This window comes from Perca fluviatilis, chromosome 1, assembly GCF_010015445.1.
Source record: "Perca fluviatilis chromosome 1, GENO_Pfluv_1.0, whole genome shotgun sequence".
Lineage (NCBI taxonomy): Eukaryota > Metazoa > Chordata > Actinopteri > Perciformes > Percidae > Perca > Perca fluviatilis.
This window is the reverse complement of record NC_053112.1, coordinates 19,101,462-19,120,860: the sequence shown is the minus strand read 5'-3', so window position 1 is coordinate 19,120,860 and position 19,399 is coordinate 19,101,462. Positions and strand designations below refer to the sequence as shown.

General features: G+C 40.6%; 2 protein-coding genes across 3 annotated transcripts; one reads left to right on the top strand and one right to left on the bottom strand.

The window, feature by feature from the left end:
* Positions 1 to 204: 204 nt before the first annotated feature.
* On the top strand, positions 205 to 15,614 carry xpnpep1 (X-prolyl aminopeptidase (aminopeptidase P) 1, soluble). Of its 2 annotated transcripts, none has more exons than XM_039804007.1 (20): positions 205 to 356; positions 4,636 to 4,760; positions 5,442 to 5,505; positions 7,199 to 7,303; positions 8,180 to 8,272; positions 8,860 to 9,003; positions 9,238 to 9,333; positions 10,759 to 10,840; positions 11,101 to 11,311; positions 11,854 to 11,943; positions 12,036 to 12,086; positions 12,170 to 12,228; positions 12,495 to 12,572; positions 12,675 to 12,746; positions 12,930 to 12,990; positions 13,166 to 13,235; positions 14,013 to 14,186; positions 14,390 to 14,466; positions 14,626 to 14,724; positions 15,315 to 15,614. In XM_039804007.1, the coding sequence occupies exons 2-20, from the start codon at positions 4,644 to 4,646 to the stop codon at positions 15,432 to 15,434; spliced, it is 1,863 nt and encodes a 620-aa protein (XP_039659941.1). In that variant the 5' UTR covers positions 205 to 356; positions 4,636 to 4,643; the 3' UTR covers positions 15,435 to 15,614. The 2 variants fall into 2 exon arrangements, with proteins under 2 accessions (XP_039659941.1, XP_039659934.1); XM_039804000.1 differs by lacking the exon at positions 205 to 356 and adding an exon at positions 3,931 to 4,358.
* Positions 15,615 to 17,299: 1,685 nt separating this feature from the next.
* si:dkey-246e1.3 lies at positions 17,300 to 18,544 on the bottom strand. The gene is made up of 3 exons (XM_039804017.1): positions 18,331 to 18,544; positions 18,134 to 18,230; positions 17,300 to 17,808 (listed from the first exon to the last, which is right to left on the bottom strand). The coding sequence occupies exons 1-3, from the start codon at positions 18,434 to 18,436 to the stop codon at positions 17,469 to 17,471; spliced, it is 543 nt and encodes a 180-aa protein (XP_039659951.1). The 5' UTR covers positions 18,437 to 18,544; the 3' UTR covers positions 17,300 to 17,468.
* Between the last annotated feature and the right edge of the window lie 855 nt (positions 18,545 to 19,399).

Genomic DNA, 19,399 nt, shown 5'->3' with positions numbered 1-19,399 from the left:
TACTGTATCATGTAACATTAACCTTATATAGCCTACTAGCTAGCTAGTTTTGAGGTCCACGCAGTGAAGTGCATTAGTGTCATTCTAGACTCCCATTTTTAGTGCCAGTAGGCTACATGGATTATAATGGTAGCGGCATTTAGATTAGGCTATGTGTTATTGTACTGTACATTGTATTAGAGAAAAGGAGGCGAGTCTGGATCCCTCTGCATCTACTGGAAGAAGCTGCAGTCACGTGACCACACACGTCAACAACGAAATGGCAGCCTCCTGTTTTGTAAATTAACACAAGGTCCAGGCTGGTGAAGGAGCGCTTTTTTCGCCCAAGAATCAAATTTCCAAGACGAAACCACTGGGTGTGTATTCAGCATTTCAATGGCTACATTACCGGGGACTTTAACGTTAGCTAGCGGCGCTGTGGGGAGCTAACGTCTCCGTGTGCAGAGCAGGGGGGATGTTGTTGTTTTCAAATGAGAGAACAGTTGGCCACAATACGCCTGTGTCTGTAGTGTATTGTGCGTTACCAAAGCGGAGAGAAAAGCGTTTACTTGGAACTGTAAAATTGGGAAAATTATCCAGCAACTTAACAAATATCCTGCGGCGTTCTACCACACCCACTACTAAAATCAACATCGACTCACATTTAAATAATTCATTGTAGCTATGTGTGCATTGAAAAAGAATCGCCCGTCCACTTAAAACCAAGCTCTGTGGTTTTGTAGTCTTATTAGAAAATCACAATCACAGTTTGTTTTATTGTTTGGGTGACAGGGGCGTTTCTAGGATTTGAGGACATTGGGGGCTAGCCCGGACCTCTGTAGAAGGTTCCCCCATCCTCTTTCCTCGGCCTCCTCAAGTCCCCAGGAACAGCGCCAGGCTTTGAAGCAACCCTGCGCTTTGCGGCCAATGGTGGAATTGCAACGTCTGGCAACCCCAAGCCCAGAAAGACTTTCCCATAGCCTATGTCTATATCAGCAAATCATTTTTTTCTTACCAGTCCAAACACTTTAAATTGTCCTTATTTAAATCATTATTAGGGGTGTGACGAGACACTCGCTCACGAGACAAGACGAGACACGAGATTGGGGTCACGAGAGCGAGACGCGATTTTAACACTAATTTAAAGAAAACTTCAGTTAAGAAATATGACTGGGAAAAATAGTCTTTACTCAGAGAACCAAGGTTACAAGCTAGGGGTGTGACGAGACGCTTACTCCACGAGACGAAACACATCACGAGATTGGGTTCATGAGAACGAGACGAGATTTCGCCGCGGTGAAAAGTTGTCTCGTGGCGGCATGTGATGTCAGCGTGATGGAGCGTGGAATTACTATTGAAAATCCCCCTGCCACTTTTAAATCATTTGTGTGGCAACATTTTGGTTTTCCTGCGGAAATAATAAACGGCGAAAGAGTGACAGACAAGACGAACACAATATGTAAACATTGTAAGAAAAAAATGCCGTATACCGCGGCTAACACGAGCACTATGCAAAAACACTTACAGCACCACCACAGCTCTCTACTAACTAGTAGTTAGTAGTACGGCATTTCTTTCTTACAATGTTTACATATTGTGTTCGTCTTGTCTGTCACTCTTTCACTCTTTTCACCTCGACGAGAAATCTCGTCACGCGAGATCTCGCGAGATCTCGTAAAACGAGATCTCGTCACACCCTTAATCATTATGTTTACAAATGTGTAACATGCACTAATAGCCAGATCCAGAGTTATTTAACTATGCATAATGAATGTGCATTATGAACGCAAGCAGACCCACGGGACTATTAGCCCGGCTGAGCCGCCCTGCACTGCAGGCTTATATGATGGTTCTCCTGAGTTCCTTTAGCTGTAATAATGGATATATTGGCCGTAATTCATCATTTGTATTATCTTACAATTAGGGGTGTCAGACGATTCATTTTTTTAAACGTGATTAATTGCCAAATTTCTATAGTTAATTGCGATTAATCGCATGTTTTAGGCTATCACATGAATACAATTTTATTATTTTGCATTTCAGAACAGTTTTTAAAATTTTTTTACATATTAACAATGGAAAGCAATTCTTACCAGTGTATCTTGATTGGGAATCAAATTAATGCAAAGAAAGTTACTTTATGAACTTGACTTTAAGATTTGTAATTGTTTTTTATTTATTTACTTTAAACAAAAGAAAAATGTGTGAATCTGTCCTTATTGCACAATTCCTCCAAGTACCTAACCTAACTGAGATGTAACACTAACACTTTGCTTATACAGTACAAACAAAATGGTCCAAAACCAGATGCCACAGCAGGACATTTGTAACCTTTACATTTTTCTAATAAGGAATGTAACACTTCTCCTGGACAGAAAAGGGGGTGGACAATGTCCCAAATGACAAAAACGATATAAAACAACACAGTCCTAAAACCATATGCTGATATACATAGTCAATATAGTGTGCAGTAACTCCTAAATAATTTTGATTCGGTTAATGAGACAGCGTTTGCACTTTGAAGCAGTTCCAGTTGGTCTGCTTTATCCGTGGAGTACAGGCTGTGTATGCGTGAAACTACTGTCCCCCTCGACAACCTTTTAAAAATAAACTTTCCATTCAGAATCTTATTGGCATCCATTTCGGCATCTCGCGCTCGCCATCCACTCAAAATGTAACATTAGCCACTACTCTTTGGCCGCCTCACAAGCCCAAACAAGCGTGTGCGGCGTGCCTTTTGTTTTGTTTCCGGTCTAGCTAGATCCGGTGTGGTGTTGTAGTTTTTCTAACATTACTAGTTGTTGCAACAGCATGTGAAAAAAAACTACAAAGTTTGCTAGGCCAAAAAGAACGTTAATCTTGCAATAAAAAAATTGATTAAAAACAAATTGTTAATAACGCGTTTAACTGACAGCACTACTTAAAATACATCCTCGGGCTGTACGCTGGAAAGCCTGTATAGTAGATGTAACATTATTCACTTCTCTGTTCCCAAACGACTAGCTAATAGCTAACAGTAGTAGCTAGCGGTAGCTAATAGCACGACATGATGATTCCATCTCCTTCGTTCTCTTAATACATCCATGGGTTTATTTTGATAAGCATTGAAACGACGAGGAACAACAAAAACTAAGAAATGTTTAACGTTAATACATCCTTGCGGGCAGCCAGAGGTGTATTAGTCCAGGTGCCAGAAAGTAAAAATCCTGCCATGTTTTTGGATCTGCCTCTACATCTAGAACAGGTGTTTTCACTAACGAGCTCATCTACTTGGTAGAGGAGCTGGTTTAGTGATGGTTGGGACAGCTGCTGGACAGGATTTCTACTTTCTGGCACCTGGACTATACACCTCTGCGGGCAGCAGGCAGTCAATCGACACAGCCACTAAGCTTTATGCAAATGATATGTGATGACATCACAAAATTGTAAATGCATTTGAACCCATCTAATGACGTTTTTGCAACTTTTTGAGCCTAGTGCTAGCTACTTTCATTGGAAAGTAGTTGGCAACACAGAGCTCTGAAGCCAACCCGTCTGATGCTCTGTGTTCACAGTCTCTGTAAAAATAGAGATGAGCAGCATGGCTTCTGTGGTCAGTGTACTGTAGTAGCTCGAGTTGACTATAATGGACGTGTTCTGCTAAGGGGGAAGCTGCGGCAGACTTGTCGCGCTGCATCTGTGCTCCATGTCTTTTTGCCTACATAAATACTTCATCCCTGCAACATTCAGTTGAGTTGAAACAGAATACTTCTTACTTATTGACTGATTGAGTTGGAGTTAAATGTAATTATGTTAACATTAGTTTAATGGAATATTAAAAGGTTTTCTTTCACTCACACACATTGGTGCAACACCATAAAGTTAAGTAACGTTATGCAATGTGAGGTTTGGAAAATAATGGGGAAACCGTTTTTTTTTATGGAAATTTGATTTATTTATGAGAAAAACCCTGGAAATAAAAGTATGCTGTAGGATCAGACGAGTATGTCCAGCTTGCTAAATAGTTGCAGAGGTTTTGTTCCAACATTTGAGGGGACACATTAAGCGGAGGGTTTGGGGGTCGCCTAAGAAATTTTGAGCATCAAAATAACACCAAGTTATTACCCCCTACAACAAATGTGAGTAGTGATAGTGAATTCACCACCGGACAGAATCTTCTGGTCTTTGTTTTAGGCCATGTCTGTGGAAATAGGTCACAGACCTGCCTACACCAGCCAATTAGTATTTCCTTTTAATATTTAACTCCTGTGACAGTTGCTTAATCAGCATGTTACAGTAGGTTAAAGATCCAGGTGTGGACTGTGACTTTAAGCTCCACGTTTATAGTCAGGTAAAGTCTGTCACGGTCCTGCTCCAGTCACCTGAAGTCAACATGTCAGGTAATCTATGGATAATTAGGGTGGGTTTGAATAACAACAGATGAATGTTTGTTGTTTAAAGGGTAGTTGTGTTAAATTAGTGTTTTTCAGGATTGAATAGATTCTTTTTACATCATAAATGCCTAGGTGTGAAAATGTCCGCACTTGGAAATATCAGCAGCTTTAATTCACTTCATCATACATATTAAGGGCATTGTAGCTCTGTTTTGAAAAGATGTGATTTCAAGAAATATTACTTAAATGTTATATTAATGTGTTGTTTTCTGTAATCATTCAGACACTGGCATGTCTCCAAAGATCACAGGAGAGCTGCTCAGGCAGCTTCGCCAGGCGATGAAGAATTGTAAATACTTCTCTGAGCCCATACAGGCTTACATCGTCCCTTCTGGAGATTCACACCAGGTAAGGGACATCACACTAGGGCTGGGCGATATGGAGAAAATCAAATATGATATGTTTGACCAAATACCTCGATCTCGATACCGCAATGAAATTGTAGTGTTGACTATTGCTTTCACAAAATATTTACACAATGAGAGTTTTGATAAATAATCATCAGTAATGTGAATGTAATGACTAAGGGGGTAAAGGCAAATAATAGAACAGTTACAACAGTCTGGTAAGTTCAGAAAATGACATCACTTTACTGTAATGCAGCCTTTAAAACCAGGAAAAGACAACACTTATGCCATATTACGATATCCAAAATCTAAGACGATATCTGGTCTCATATCACGATATCGATATAATATTGATATATTGCCCAGCTCTACATCACACACAACATACGTATATACTACATGTTTGCATTACTAAAGTCACCCCTGAATATAAACGCTCAAGCACACAGTCATGCAGATTCTTGACTTTGTTGTGTCCTGATTCACTTATTATCGTCTTGTCTGGCATTTGCAATTAATTGTTGCCCTTTGCCGACTGCTCCTCCCTTTACCCCTCTCCGTGCACAGGGCGTAATGTGAGGAGTACAGCAAATGTGGCATTTAAAATGTCTGACTGGTCGATGGCCACTTCTTACTGATTGTTAATGAAGCTGTTCTCTCTCTTTGTCCCCATGACTTTCAGAGTGAATACATTGCACCGTGTGACTGCAGACGTGAATTTATCTGTGGATTTAATGGCTCTGCAGGTACGTTTGGCTTGGGTGTGAATGGCAATGTACATGCAAGTTTAAAAGTAATCTAAAGTTCAAATCTTAGTTGGGCAGACCGGTAGCCAAGATCTAATTTCCACTGTGGTTTTTCCACAGACAATGTGATAAATGAACTTGCAGGGACATCCAACTATTATTCTTTTACATTTTTATAGTGCAGTAGATGTACAGTAGACATTCGTTTATAGAGATGCACCGATTAGAACTTCCTAGGCCGATTACGATTTTCTTTGAGTTTGACCTGCCGATACCGATTTTAGCCGATTCCGATTTCATTTTTTCTAACCACTTTACAGCACACCCAAATATTTATTTTCTATCTTTTCTTAAATAGAACATTTTACATTTTGCATAGAACATTTTTTGAACAGATAATGGATCACTATAAAATATAACTATATAAATTACTCACAAATTCACACACATCTAAAGAGCAATGTTAGAACCATTTCCTTCTTTTCACATCCAATAACCAACTTAATATAATAAATATAGTCTTGCAGTATAAAGATATTTCTCAAAACACACACGCAGGCCTGTTTGAACGTCAACAGTAACGTTACCTGAAAACATAAACGTCACCACTCATTTTATACACAATTTAGCAACAAACTAAACGCTGGGGGAAGATTACTACGTTTTTAATGTTGGTGTGGAGCGGTATATGCATCCCCACTAACCTGGAAAGCGTTTTAAACATTATTAATACAGAGTCTCTTTTTTTTTTTTTTTTTTTAACACAGCGTCTCTTGCAGCGTCAGAGGCAGAGGGACAGTCACCGCAGCGTTTGCTAACGTTAGCGTCTTGTCTCATCTGGGGTCTGATCAACAGCAAAAATGCATCAAAGTCACTGTGCCCAACGCTATTTTCCAATGAACTGTAGCTGTCATATTTCACGGGACCCGCGGTTTTCATGTTCCACTTATTGAGCCTCAGAGGGGAGAGAGAGAGAGAGAGAGAGAGAGAGAGGCTGAGATCAGAGCAGACTGCTCTGCAGAGCAGTGTATAATTACAACTTTATAACATTTCATGAACAGCTGATTGAGCGGCGGTGCGCTGAACTTGCGCGATGTTAATCATGCGGCGCCCGAGTGCATTTGACCGGCATAAAATCGGCATAAGTCAGACTGACCGGCCGGTCACCGGTCACGGCCGAGCACATGAAAATCGGCCGAGCACATGAAAATCGGCCGATTCCGGTCACTGGCCGGTCAATCCGTGCATCTCTAGTTTTTTATGATGTTAGCGGAGGTATAGTTTTTGGCATGGTGGCCTACTTTGGTAACAATCACTGTGGGAAATCAACAAACTTTGAAATAGAGAAGGAGAGCTCACTTACTCTCAGACTGTTAGTTCGCTGCCCTCATTTCAGAGGCGTACTGTATATCTTGCTTCTCAGAACTGACCCAACCCTTTGACCCAGCGTCTTCCTCTAAAAGCCCAATTGACACATCAGACGAGTGACAATACAATCAACTCTATTCATAAAGCACATTTAAAAAAGCAGTGTTGAGCCAAAGTGCTGCATAGTCATGAAGCAACAACGTTCCTTGTAATAATAAGACAGTAATAGACTCCCATTCCAGTATCAGTTTTCTTGCATACTTTTACTTTCATCCATTGTACAAACCAGATCTGTCAAATCTGCTGTGTGTGTTGTGATGTGTAGGTACAGCCATCGTCACAGAGCAGCACGCTGCACTGTGGACTGATGGGAGATATTTCCTCCAGGCCAGTCAGCAGATGGACAACAACTGGACCCTTATGAAAATGGGTAATGTTGATGTTTCTGTTCTACATAAAAATATAAATGGAAACAAACTCATAGTAATGTTATGTAAGCTATAAACCAACCTGATCTCACAGAATTCCGTGAAATGAACACGGCCCCCTAACTCAAAATCTAAGGCGGAATCGCAAAATATTTCCGTGATGGGCCCACGGAAGAATTCCGTGAAATGTACACGGCCCCTTAAGTTAAGGAAAAGGTCGTGGGTGGGCTTACGTTTCCATGACATGCGGGACAACAACGGGGCGGTTGGGTTTAGGAAAAGAAGAACGGGACGGTTACGGTTGGGTTTAGGAAACGTGACACGCGGGACACGATCCCCGGTCTCCGGGGTGAAAGTCCTATGTTTGACCCATCCACCACCCCAAACAACCTCCCTACGTGGACAGTCGCTCCTAATGCTACACCATCTTCTCATTGATTTTACATTGGCATTGTTTTCCGTGGTGGCCACACAGAATTTTCACACATTCCATGCCACCACCACGTAATGCGATATTAACAGTTTGTGATCATTTCACGGAATTCTATGAGACCAGGCTGCTATAAACACAAACACTCCAGAGTTGTGGTTATTTTTGACTACTTACACACATTTGTAAAGTGTATGACTGGCTCTACAAACTCTGTTATGACCTTTGTCTTTATACACAACACAAATGATAAGTACCCTTTATCAGCCTACACATGCTCAGAGGTGATGACTGAATGAATAACTTATCAATATTGTCCTATTTATGTCTGGCTTTTAAGACAAAAATAAATCTTCTAAAAAGCTGTGTGTTAAACACTGGTACGTGTCATATTGTATGTCTCTGTCTTTGTTTGTGATCAGTAGTTTTTTTTTATAATCATGTCTAGGGCTGAAGGAGACACCCTCTCAGGAGGACTGGCTGATCAGCATCCTGCCAGAGAACTCTAAAGTGGGAGTAGATCCTTGGATCATCGCCGCTGGTAGGTTGCAGTACCATTTTCCTCTCAGCGCAGTCGATCAACATTACTAGTAAGGCTTTAGCCCATAATGCAGCAGAAAATATCCTGTAGTAAATTAAAATCATACATGTTGGAGGTTTGATTTTAACAATATAGAAAAAATCTTCAAACACAACAGCTGTACAGAGAGCACCTCATTTTGCCTCTCCATTATCTGAACTTCAACCTCCTGTTTGACCAGCAGCCATACACACTTAGGGCACAATGTGGATTCCACTGGTTCTGCCTGGTGAGATTATAAAGGATCTGGGGGGAATGTCTCATGATATATCCTATATATATATTGTCTCTAGAAGTGTATTATTCAACTTTTGTTTTTGTTAAAGAAGGAAAAGATAATCGCGATACTCCATACTATCGAATCCAAGCCCTACAGATTATAGAGAGAATAAAATTCTCACATTGCACAATAACTTAATAAGGTTCTAGACCGCTACGCTTGTGCTGAGATAATATATCCTGTTTTCTCTTGTCATCATGTTGTCATAAAAAGATTGTGTTTTTTAAAACTATTTGCTCATCTTAACACTAATGATGTTATGTTTCAGATCAGTGGAAGAACATGTCCAAGGCGCTGACCAGTGCAGGCCACTCTCTGGTGGCCGTGCAGGACAACCTGATCGATGTGGTCTGGATGGACCGCCCTGAAAGACCCAGCACACAGCTCCGCACCTTGGGCTTAGAGTACACAGGTGAGTGCAAAACACCATTCAACCATTTAACAAAATGTTAATTATAGGAGCTAACTAGGGTTTTGTGTCAGAGATAGAGACATTTAAATCTCCAACCACCCCTTTGCCTTTCTTATCTTTTGTTTCCAAGCCAGAAAAAGTAAAGGTTTCAGCCCACTGTAACTAGATATACATGTTTTTGAAGGAAAGGAATTCAGTTGCACCATGTTGATGAGCTTTGCTGTCTTCTTATAGGTATGTCCTGGCAAGACAAGATCACAGCACTGCGAACCAAGATGACTGAGAGGAAAGTCACCTGGTTTGTTGCCACAGCGTTGGACGAGATTGCATGTATGGATAATTTTTTTTGTTTTACCTCTGCCAAGGAGGTACTGTACTTGAACACAGTAATGTAAAAAAGAAAAAGTGTTGGAATGATTTACTTGATTTGAAAACTTCAGACGAAACACCTTTACGGTGGCCGTATAAAAGACAGGAGTCAGTGTGACAGACAGCAAATGCATCCATCTGAAGATGTAGTAGATATTTAGGTAAAGTACTTTTACCAGGTATATCTTATTTGACCTGACATCAAACATTATGTTTGTCTGACCTTTTTGTTGTTGTAACCATACAATAAATATCAACCCTGTTTTTGTTAGGATAACTCTTGAAATAACAGCATAACGTGCGGTTTAATAAGCCCTGGGCTATGGGTGGACATATCCTGCAAATTCCAACACGTTAGGGCAAGTGGAAATATAATCCCAGGGGCCAAACACTATAGCCCAAAGGAACAAAGAATTAAAGGCCTATTTGAGATCCGTTTTGCTGACGCCACATTAGGTTTTTAGCAGTTTTTAGTTACTGATGTGTAAAACAAGCAGCAGCCGTACACAACATACAGTACCTACTGTTACATAAGTCTGATACATGATCACGATCCAAGGACCCAGGGATGCACTGGTGTCCCTCTAGATGCCTGTCTGAGCACCTTGTTCACTGTGCCTAATGAGCTCTTGTTTCTGATTGTTTGGTCTGAGAGTGTCAATTAGAGAAACTGCTGAATTTGATTGTCATCAGGTAGCATTTAGACAAGAGGGTTTCAATGGGCGTTAAATTGAAGGGTATTTGCTCAGGCATCCACAAAGGGTGAGTGGCAGTCCAATAATAACGTTGATATTTAACACCCAATGAATTGTAGTGAGGTTTCAGTTGAGACACATACTGTAGTGTTTGAAATGGATGTTAAGGTAACTACTGTTTTGAGTGTTAGCATGGAATAGGAAAGATAGCTAAGTGGCTACTGACATTGTCGCTGTCATTATGGGATGAAGCAATTTCTTTCTTAAAGGTGCAGTAGGTAAGCCTTACAAAACTAACTTTTTGTCATATTTGCTGAAACTGACCCTGTGTTCGAGTAGAACTACATGAAGCAGGTAATTGAAAAAAAATCTGGTTCCTCTGGCACCACCTACAGCCTGTAGTGCGATTTGCAGAAATCCACCGCTTCCTGTTCAGATGCACCAATCAGGGCCAGGGTGGGTGCCTAACTGCTTGTCAATCACTGCTCATGCACACCCATTCATTCTCCCTTGTGGGGGGAGGGACTTAGGTGACTGTTTTGGACTTTAGCAGAAAGGCGGGAGGGACTGAGAAGTTGTCGATGTTCAAATTTTTTGGCTAAGTCCTGGATCTTCGCAATCCTACCTACTGCACCTTTACATTTTACTAAATGTTATGTAAATGTCATTTTCTGTTATTTCCTTTTCCCAGGGCTTTTTAACCTCCGTGGTGCAGACATCGAGTACAACCCAGTGTTCTTTGCCTATGCCATTGTGGGGATGAACACGATAAGGTAATGGAATGTAACAATGCAGCAGAATATTGGCCCCATCGATGTTCTGTTATCTGCCTTAATGCGACTGACTGATATGAAAGGACTAAATGGTGGTGACGAATTATGGGTCCGCATTTCTTTATCTCAGAATATGAACTCTATAAACTAAGAATAATAATTAACGTAATAACACACACTCATTTACATGCATTAAAACTAGCCACACAAGGTTGTCACCTGAATTCACATTCTCACTGAACTCAACTTCCCCTCTGCAGGCTTTTTGTGGACCTAAAGCGTCTTTCTGATCCTGCATTGAGAGACCACCTGCAGCTGGACTCCCCCAGCAAGCCCGAGCTGAGCATCCATACGTACCCGTACGAGTCGGTCTACACTGAGCTCCAGGCCATCTGCGCGGCACACAGCCCCAAGGACAAAGTGTGGATCTGTGACAAGGCCAGTTGTGCTCTCACACAAGTCATCCCCAAGGTGAGAGAGCACCATAACACATAGCTAAATTCTAACTCGGTTTGTGTTTTCCTGGTTCCTAAATGGGGCCACGCCCTCAAGTACCATCTGTATCCTAAAACACATTAAATGACACATTTTGAGTGTGTTTCCGTAGTTGGTTTGAATACATGCTCACTAACAATCTGCATTGCAGTTTTGCTAGTGGGAGGACAGAAACATGTAAATTGCAGTGCCAGGGTTATTATTGGCTGCAATCTTAAAATACTACAAATCCCCTTTTTTTAACAATGTGCATCATTGTACCAGACCTATTCTGATTTGTTTTTTTTCAGTTGACCAAGGCTTATCCTTGTAGTCAACAATTAATTTACTTAGCCATTTGTCAAGGCAGAAAGGCATTTTGGGGATCAGTGTTAATTCTTTTGGCTTTGACAGTCGGCACAATACTTTGCTTGAAATATTTTGACTCAAGACATTTAAATAATTTTACTGTTTCATTTATTTTTAGGTAACATCAGTAACTGTTTAGGCTGTAAACGTTTCCCCTTGAACTATTTCAGGCCAACAGGACTCCAATTCCCTACACTCCACTCTGCCTCGCCAAGGCTGTGAAGAACGCGGCTGAGATTCAAGGCATGAAAATGGCTCATGTAAGAACCCTTTGGACCGCCTTAAAATCCATTGTGTACATCTCGTAAGTATTGAGTTCATGATCTGAATTTACGGAAATCTTCTCCAACAGATCAAGGATGCAGTTGCCCTTTGTGAACTCTTTGCTTGGTTGGAAAAGGAGGTATTTTCATTATTTTTCTAGATCCATAGGATAAAAAACTGCTCCGGTCTGTATTCACAGGTGCTGCGATTATTGTTTTACAGATTCCAAAGGGCACCGTGACAGAGATGTCTACTGCCGATAAGGCGGAAGAATTACGCAGGTCGGTTTCTTTTTCATGTATGTTTTACAAACCACCACATTTTGCTCATTTGTTTGAAGAGCTCAGCCAGTTTTACTGCGTGTGACCTGTCACGATTTAAAGGCTGCGTCTGAGAGACGCTGTTTGAAACTGTGTTGATAGTGACTATTCTGGAGTTATACTGTATCCCCCTCTACCGGCACTGACGTGTAGCAAAATGTAATCACCTGTAATCAAGATGTGTGCTGTACTGAGTGAGTCTCTTAAGTGTACTCTGTCTTCTTCAGTCAACAGAAAGAGTTTGTTGGACTCAGTTTCCCCACAATTTCCAGCGTGGGTCCCAACGGAGCAATCATCCATTACAGGTTAGTTGGCTTATGAAACAGGCCCAGGTGTATTAGCTTTGTGTAACTATCTGCAGTTTTATTTTTAATTTTTTTATGGATACATTTTTATTTTTCCTTTAGTCCACTGCCTGAAACTAACAGAACCCTCTCCATGAATGAAGTTTACCTGATCGACTCTGGAGCTCAATATGTGTAAGCAAGATAATTATTACATACATCAATTGCATTGACGCTAACAAAACTAAGCCATGACTTAACTCAAGACAGTCATCACCTCCATGCCTGTTAATGCCAAGAACACAGACAACATAGAAACAGTTCAGTGTTTTTGTGTATTACATGCATACATCTACATTTATTTTCTGTCTTTGGCAGTGATGGAACCACAGACGTCACACGCACCATGCACTTTGGGACACCATCAGCTTTTGAGAAGGTTAATTTGTTTGTTTCTTTGTTTTCAATGTCAAAATAAGTCTAATTCCAGGTTAGTGTTTAGTGACTAAAGCTATTTGAATGACTCTTAATAAAAAAAAAAGCTAAAGCAGTGTCATTATACATTACTGATTTTATTTTTTGTGTTGTGTTCTCTCTCTCTCTCTTTCCTCTAGGAATGCTTTACCTATGTACTGAAGGGACACATAGCCGTCAGTGCTGCTATTTTCCCCAATGGAACCAAAGGTCCTCTACACTGACACAAGGCTTATCTTATACCGTAATACTGTATAGATTACCGAATGAATGTATGAATTTTTATTTTCGTGTCTGGTCATAACATCATTCGGAGACGTTAACTAACAATAAACCAAACATTCCGGCATGTTGACCCATCAATATCTACAGTAACAGCATAATACATACAAATATCAACCAAACATAAATATACACATCATCTAAACATAAACCTCCCACAAATAAAACTCCAAGACATATCCCACAATTGAAAAAACAAACAAAACAAACCGCAGTACACAAATCCAGATAAGACAACATCTGCATCTACATCCTTTAATACCAGTTTTAAACGTGTTTAGCATTGACAAACAGGTTAGGGCTGAAATTATGCATTTACATATACAGTATATTCTCTCTTTTGTTGAATGTATATATGTTATTGTTCGTTTCAGACCAAAAAACAAGTCAACAGTAAACCTGTTACTCAAGGCATCCTTTAGATCACTAACTAGTAAACAGTGTAAAGATTCTCCCTCTTCATCACATGGGGAGAAAAAAGCTTACTTATTAATTTGTGAGCATTCATTTGCATTCATTTGCATGCATTGGATAGAGGACAGGGGCGCAGTGCTAACACATATAAAGTCACCAAATTTCACATTTGGGCAAAATGTTTAAATATTCTTTGTGGCATAAAAATGTGGGGAAAACAACACTTAATGACTTTTTAGTGTGTTACTCTAAAGTGTGATCTCCAGCTCTAGCCCTCCCTTCTCTCCCCAGGCCATCTGTTGGATTCGTTTGCCCGAGCAGCTCTGTGGGAGTCGGGGCTGGACTACCTTCACGGTACGGGCCACGGCGTGGGCTGCTTCCTCAACGTCCACGAGGGGCCCTGCGGGATCAGCTACAAGACCTTCGCTGATGAACCTCTGGAGGCCGGCATGATCGTCAGTGATGGTATGGCCGGTTACCAGCGGGCAGGGAGGGGAAGTTGATTTAGCCAGCGAATGATACGGTAGCTGGATTCTGTAATGTCTTGTGATATACAGTATACAGTCAAACACAAATACATTTTTAGGTCCTCCAGAATTAAAATATTTAGCATTTTATGTGTTTTGATTATGTAACATTTTTATCTTAATTCTCTTTCTCTTTTCTAGAACCTGGCTACTACGAAGATGGATCTTTTGGCATTCGTATTGAAAATGTGGTCCTGGTTGTACCAGCTAAGCCCAAAGTAGGTCCTTTAACTGAGAACAGGGACTCCTGTTCATATAATCATGGAATCAATAGAGATGCTTGGATTTTTCACAATATTATTATTGTTCACCATACACATGCACTGGTAATTAATGTTTGAATCAGTATGTTTGTGTTCTCCTGTCTGTGTGTTCAGTACAACTACAGAAACCGAGGCAGTCTGACGTTTGAGCCCCTCACTCTAGTTCCTATCCAAGTCAAGATGATGAACACAGAGATGCTTACTCAAAAGGAGGTAAGGAATATCCATTGGGATTTATGTTTTACATTTATAATAATAAAAGACATCGTCACTTAGATCAGACTTTACTTAATTTTATGATGATCTCATTGTTACGTCTCCTCCCCCTAATTTTTTGTTGGTCACTTAAATTTTTAGAATTTTTCTTTTTCCTTTCACTCATTTATTTTCTCTGGATTTTCAATTATGTTTAAGGATGTCATTCCATTCTTTTATACGTACTGTACATATCATTTATTAATTTTTTTCTTTAAATCAGATATTATATTTGTTGTGCTGTATTATGTACACCAATTTCTTCCTAATAATAATTTGAATAAAAAAATAATAATAATAAAAGACAAATTCACCCATTAAAGAGTTGTCTCAAAACGTTTTTATTGGTAAGGTTATAAACCCTTCAAATAAAACAAATCATCAGATGTAGCCTACTTAACACTCCGTAAGAGTTTAAGTAATGTGAGAAATAGGAACTATTTATTGTGCTAACCTGCATTTGAATATTTTATAATATTCCTATCACATTATGCACTACTTGAACACAGTGTCTCCATGCTTTGACGCCTTTCTTCTCTGTCCTGTAGCGGGACTGGGTGAACGAGTACCACAGGAAGTGCCGGGAGGTGATTGGTGCAGAGCTGGAGAGGCAAGGCAGAAAGGAGGCACTGGAGTGGCTGATGAGCGAGACCCAGCCAATCGTCTAACGACGGACTCTTGTGCAATCCGATCCTTTTGCTGAGTTCTGCAATTGCTCTGCAGTGACAATTGTTTGTATTTTTCTCATCTTTCTCTGTGTCTCACATTCGGCTTCTTTTGTAAAGCCATTGTAACAGCAGTTTTATTAAAGATCATTTAAAAAATAAAGAACTTTTCTGTGTTTACTATTCTGTGTCTCATATAATCAGCTTTTCTTGAACTTTGACAGCCTATTGTTTAGCATGACAAACCTGCATTTTTGAGGTTATTTAAATGTGGAAGAACTTGCTTAAGATGAAGAAAAATGTAAAGTGAAAAAAGTAAATATTTGACTTGTAAGAAATGAGCATTACAACGTCGGTATGCACAGTTTTAAACAGTATTCTAATACACATTTTCAGAAGAACAACTTTAGACATATACATGAATATTAGGCCTCTATGTAACTAGTAGCATCATCCAGTACTTACATTTTGCACCTTTTAAAATTAAAGGTACCTTGTATTCTGTTTACACTCAGTGTTTCTCACCCAAATGCATTGTGTGTATCACTCAGTCCTTACTAACATGTTGCATGCATTTTCTATTTTGTAAAACATTTGCAGTGCCTTTAAAAATTCTGCATTGTTTACATTGATTGACATTTATTGTTTGCTCGCTTGCAGTCTTCTTCTGCCCTGCTTTTGCTTGCACATTGCTATGCTTCTTAGCCACGGTACCCAGCCAACTGTCAATCAGTAAAACAGGTGTAAGAGTTGCAGAAATGCGGATCACGTTGCCATGTGCTCATGCAGGTGTTTCAAGTATGTTTTAGGGATAGAAAACGAATGCAGTTTCATGGATCAATATCAGATACACATCCTCGTTTGCTTTTGCACCCACGTTTTGCATTTGAAAAAGTGAATAAGGCAGCAACAGTCAGAAAAACTCACTCTGGGGTTATTTGTTATGAAAGATTAGATTAAGTAGCCTAGAAATCTCGACACCCTAGCGGCAGCAAATGTAATTTGCAGCCAGGGTCGTCTAGCAACTCTCTGTTGGCTTGCGAGCTGGAAAAACCAAACTCCAGTCAGGCCAATCACATCTTGTATAGAGTCGGTGGGCGGGCTTAACATAATGACGGCAGAGTTGCGACGGTTCTGCGAGAATTCCCTGCTACTTGAAAACAAAAAAGATGGCTGCTGTTGCTGGTGAACAGCGGCCTTTCGAATCGACTTTGGCCGCGACTCTGGAAGACTTGGAGTTAAGTTTTTCTTTGAGAAAAGAACAAAGAACTGAAGTCATTCTTACAAAAGGAAGATGTGTTTGGAGTTTTGCTGACCGGATACAGCAAAAGTTTAATCTTCGTTGCTCTGGTTGGTTGTAGCACTATCCTATTGCGTACCGTTTATCCCGCCCCTCGGATTGAGCCCTGCCAATGGTGTGTTCCCAGACCCAACATCTTGATGTGGGTCTGGCTTGTCAGGCTAGACTATAGATTAAGGTCTTAAAGGGGTAAACCAGTGATTCATAATTGTACTTTCAAAACAGAATGGTCAAAATTGAAACTGCAGTGGATAAAATATGCTCAATTTTAGTCCCTATATGGGCCAAGCCCTCTAACACTTGATCCTACATTTCCCATAATGCAACTCACTAGCATCAGTTCCTTGCATGGTAAACAGCCACATCTTCAAATGTCATACTCTAATCTATAGCCTATATAAATATAAATTTGTATTTCCCAAGCCTATGCTGAGATAACGCTGATGACATCACTATGACTTCATCTAGGTTATTTTCTCATACTTGAGCTACAGAGGCCATATAACCAGCTGATTTACAGGCTGGGTAATGCTCCCCATGATAACTAAACTGAATTTAATTAGTAAAATCAGTGGAGTGCCCCTTTAATGACATGTACATGGTGACATAACTTTTGACAGATGCAGCTGCAGGGCTCAAAGGACCTCAGACCTTTCAGATTCTGGTGTCTCTGCCCGCCTCGTAGCATTCAGACAACTTCTCCCTCCCACTCCCACAGCAGAACACTTCACCACCTATTAAAGCTGCATGTAAAAAATCGGAGGGTCCAGAGTGACGCCACTGTTGGGATCATTGGCGTACTCTTGAAATGACAGCGGCAGCTTCAGTGCAGTTTGCTCTACTGGTCTCTGAGGGGCTTTAGTCCCACCCCCCTCCTCTTCCTCCTTCAGTCCTACAGGCAGAGGGTTACTGTAGATGTAGTAGATCCTGGAGTTGTCCTTTGCTGCCTCTGGTTTCCTGAAGAAGGCGAGAGGGTTGATGAAGCTGGTGGACCTCTTCACTGCTTTGACCGCCACAGGGTCCGCCGGCTCGCCTTGGGTCACTGCACTCTCATACACGTGGGCTCTCTTTGACTGCCTGGGGGAGAAGATGGCACTAATTGCACTAATGACCTTAACATAATTTGACATTGCATTGTACTCTATTTGTATTTACAGTAGCTTTAAAGACTAGCATTCAGCATAAGGATTACAAGTACACTCATTATTACAATGTCACATTTTCTTTGAATCTTGTATTTATCACTTCACAGAATATGATGCAACTATATGTTTTCAAACTAGGGGCTGCACCTACGTAGTAACTTCCATGGATCCCAATTAAGGTTAAAAAGTAGGTCCTTCACAAGTGTTTACAGGGATCATTTTAAAATATCAAAGCATATCTTATATCTGATCCTCACCTGGAGCGGTTGTAGCAGACAGTGATGCAGTACAGGCCGGTGATAGTGAGGATGCACAAGGCCAGGGCAATGATGACAATGTTAAACACTTTGAACTCTGGGGAGAAGAGAGAAGAAACAAGAGCTTCACTTAAAAGAAAAACAGTTAAACTCTATGGTGACAATGAATTGAACTGACATGAAAGACTACAACACACCAAACTGAGCTGTGTTCATGTCCTGGTCATGTAGTCCCAAAGCTGCCGTCCTGTTCAGATGGAGGCTGCCTGCCGTCATTTCTCCGTCCTGTTGGGCTTCACTCATTTTGCTGCCATCGGTTTCCAAAACATGGACTAAAGGCTGAGCTTCAAGCCTCTTCTAACTGGTTTCAATAGAAACCCAGGGCCATGTGACTCAAACAGCTCGACTCAGTCGCTGTGGAGACAGCCCCCTCTTTTGTCAACCCCTCAGTTCAAGTTGGACACCCCCATCTCCTTCCTCCCCTCTACTCCCCTTGTTTACTGCTCATTATTCTGCTCAGCGTTTTTGGGGGGACACCGAGGGGAGGGAGATGTTGGGCCTTTTATACTGTTTGTAATAAGGTCTGAGTGGTGACCCAAAACCAGAGAGTTTGCATGCGTTCAGCTTGCAAAGACCATCACTGCAAATGTGTGAGAAAGCAAAGAGGAACTCATTACAGTTAACTTTGAATATGGTGTTCACAGGAGGTTTCAGCCTTTTGTACTTAAAAGCAATGTAAATCCTCTGATGTCAGATGCATCCATGAAACGAATGAATGAGGTCTTGCTGCCATCCGTACTCATGATTATGCGTCTTGTATTTTTAAAAACATCTGTATCAAATTTGGTCTTCAACTAGCGACTATTTCATTATCAATATATCTGGCAATAATTATTTTGATTAATTGTTTAGTCAATAAAATGTCAGAACATTGTAAAAAAAAAAAAGGTCTATTACAAGTTTCGAGAGTCCAATTTTACATTTATAAATTGTTTATTTGGGTCCAAAAGTTCAAATATGTTCAATTTGCAATGGCAAAAAAATATAAAAGCAGCATGTTCTCATGTTTGTGAAGCTATTATTTTATTACTTTTTATTGATCCCCAGTAGGGAAATTGCAATTTTTCACTCTGGTGTTAGAACATAGAGCCTGAAATACACACACATGCTCAGGTTCTATACATGCACAAATGGAGAGATGTTGGGGGGGTGGGGGAGGGGGGCTGCGACTGCTGGACCGCTACCTACCTGGACACAGCTACGTAC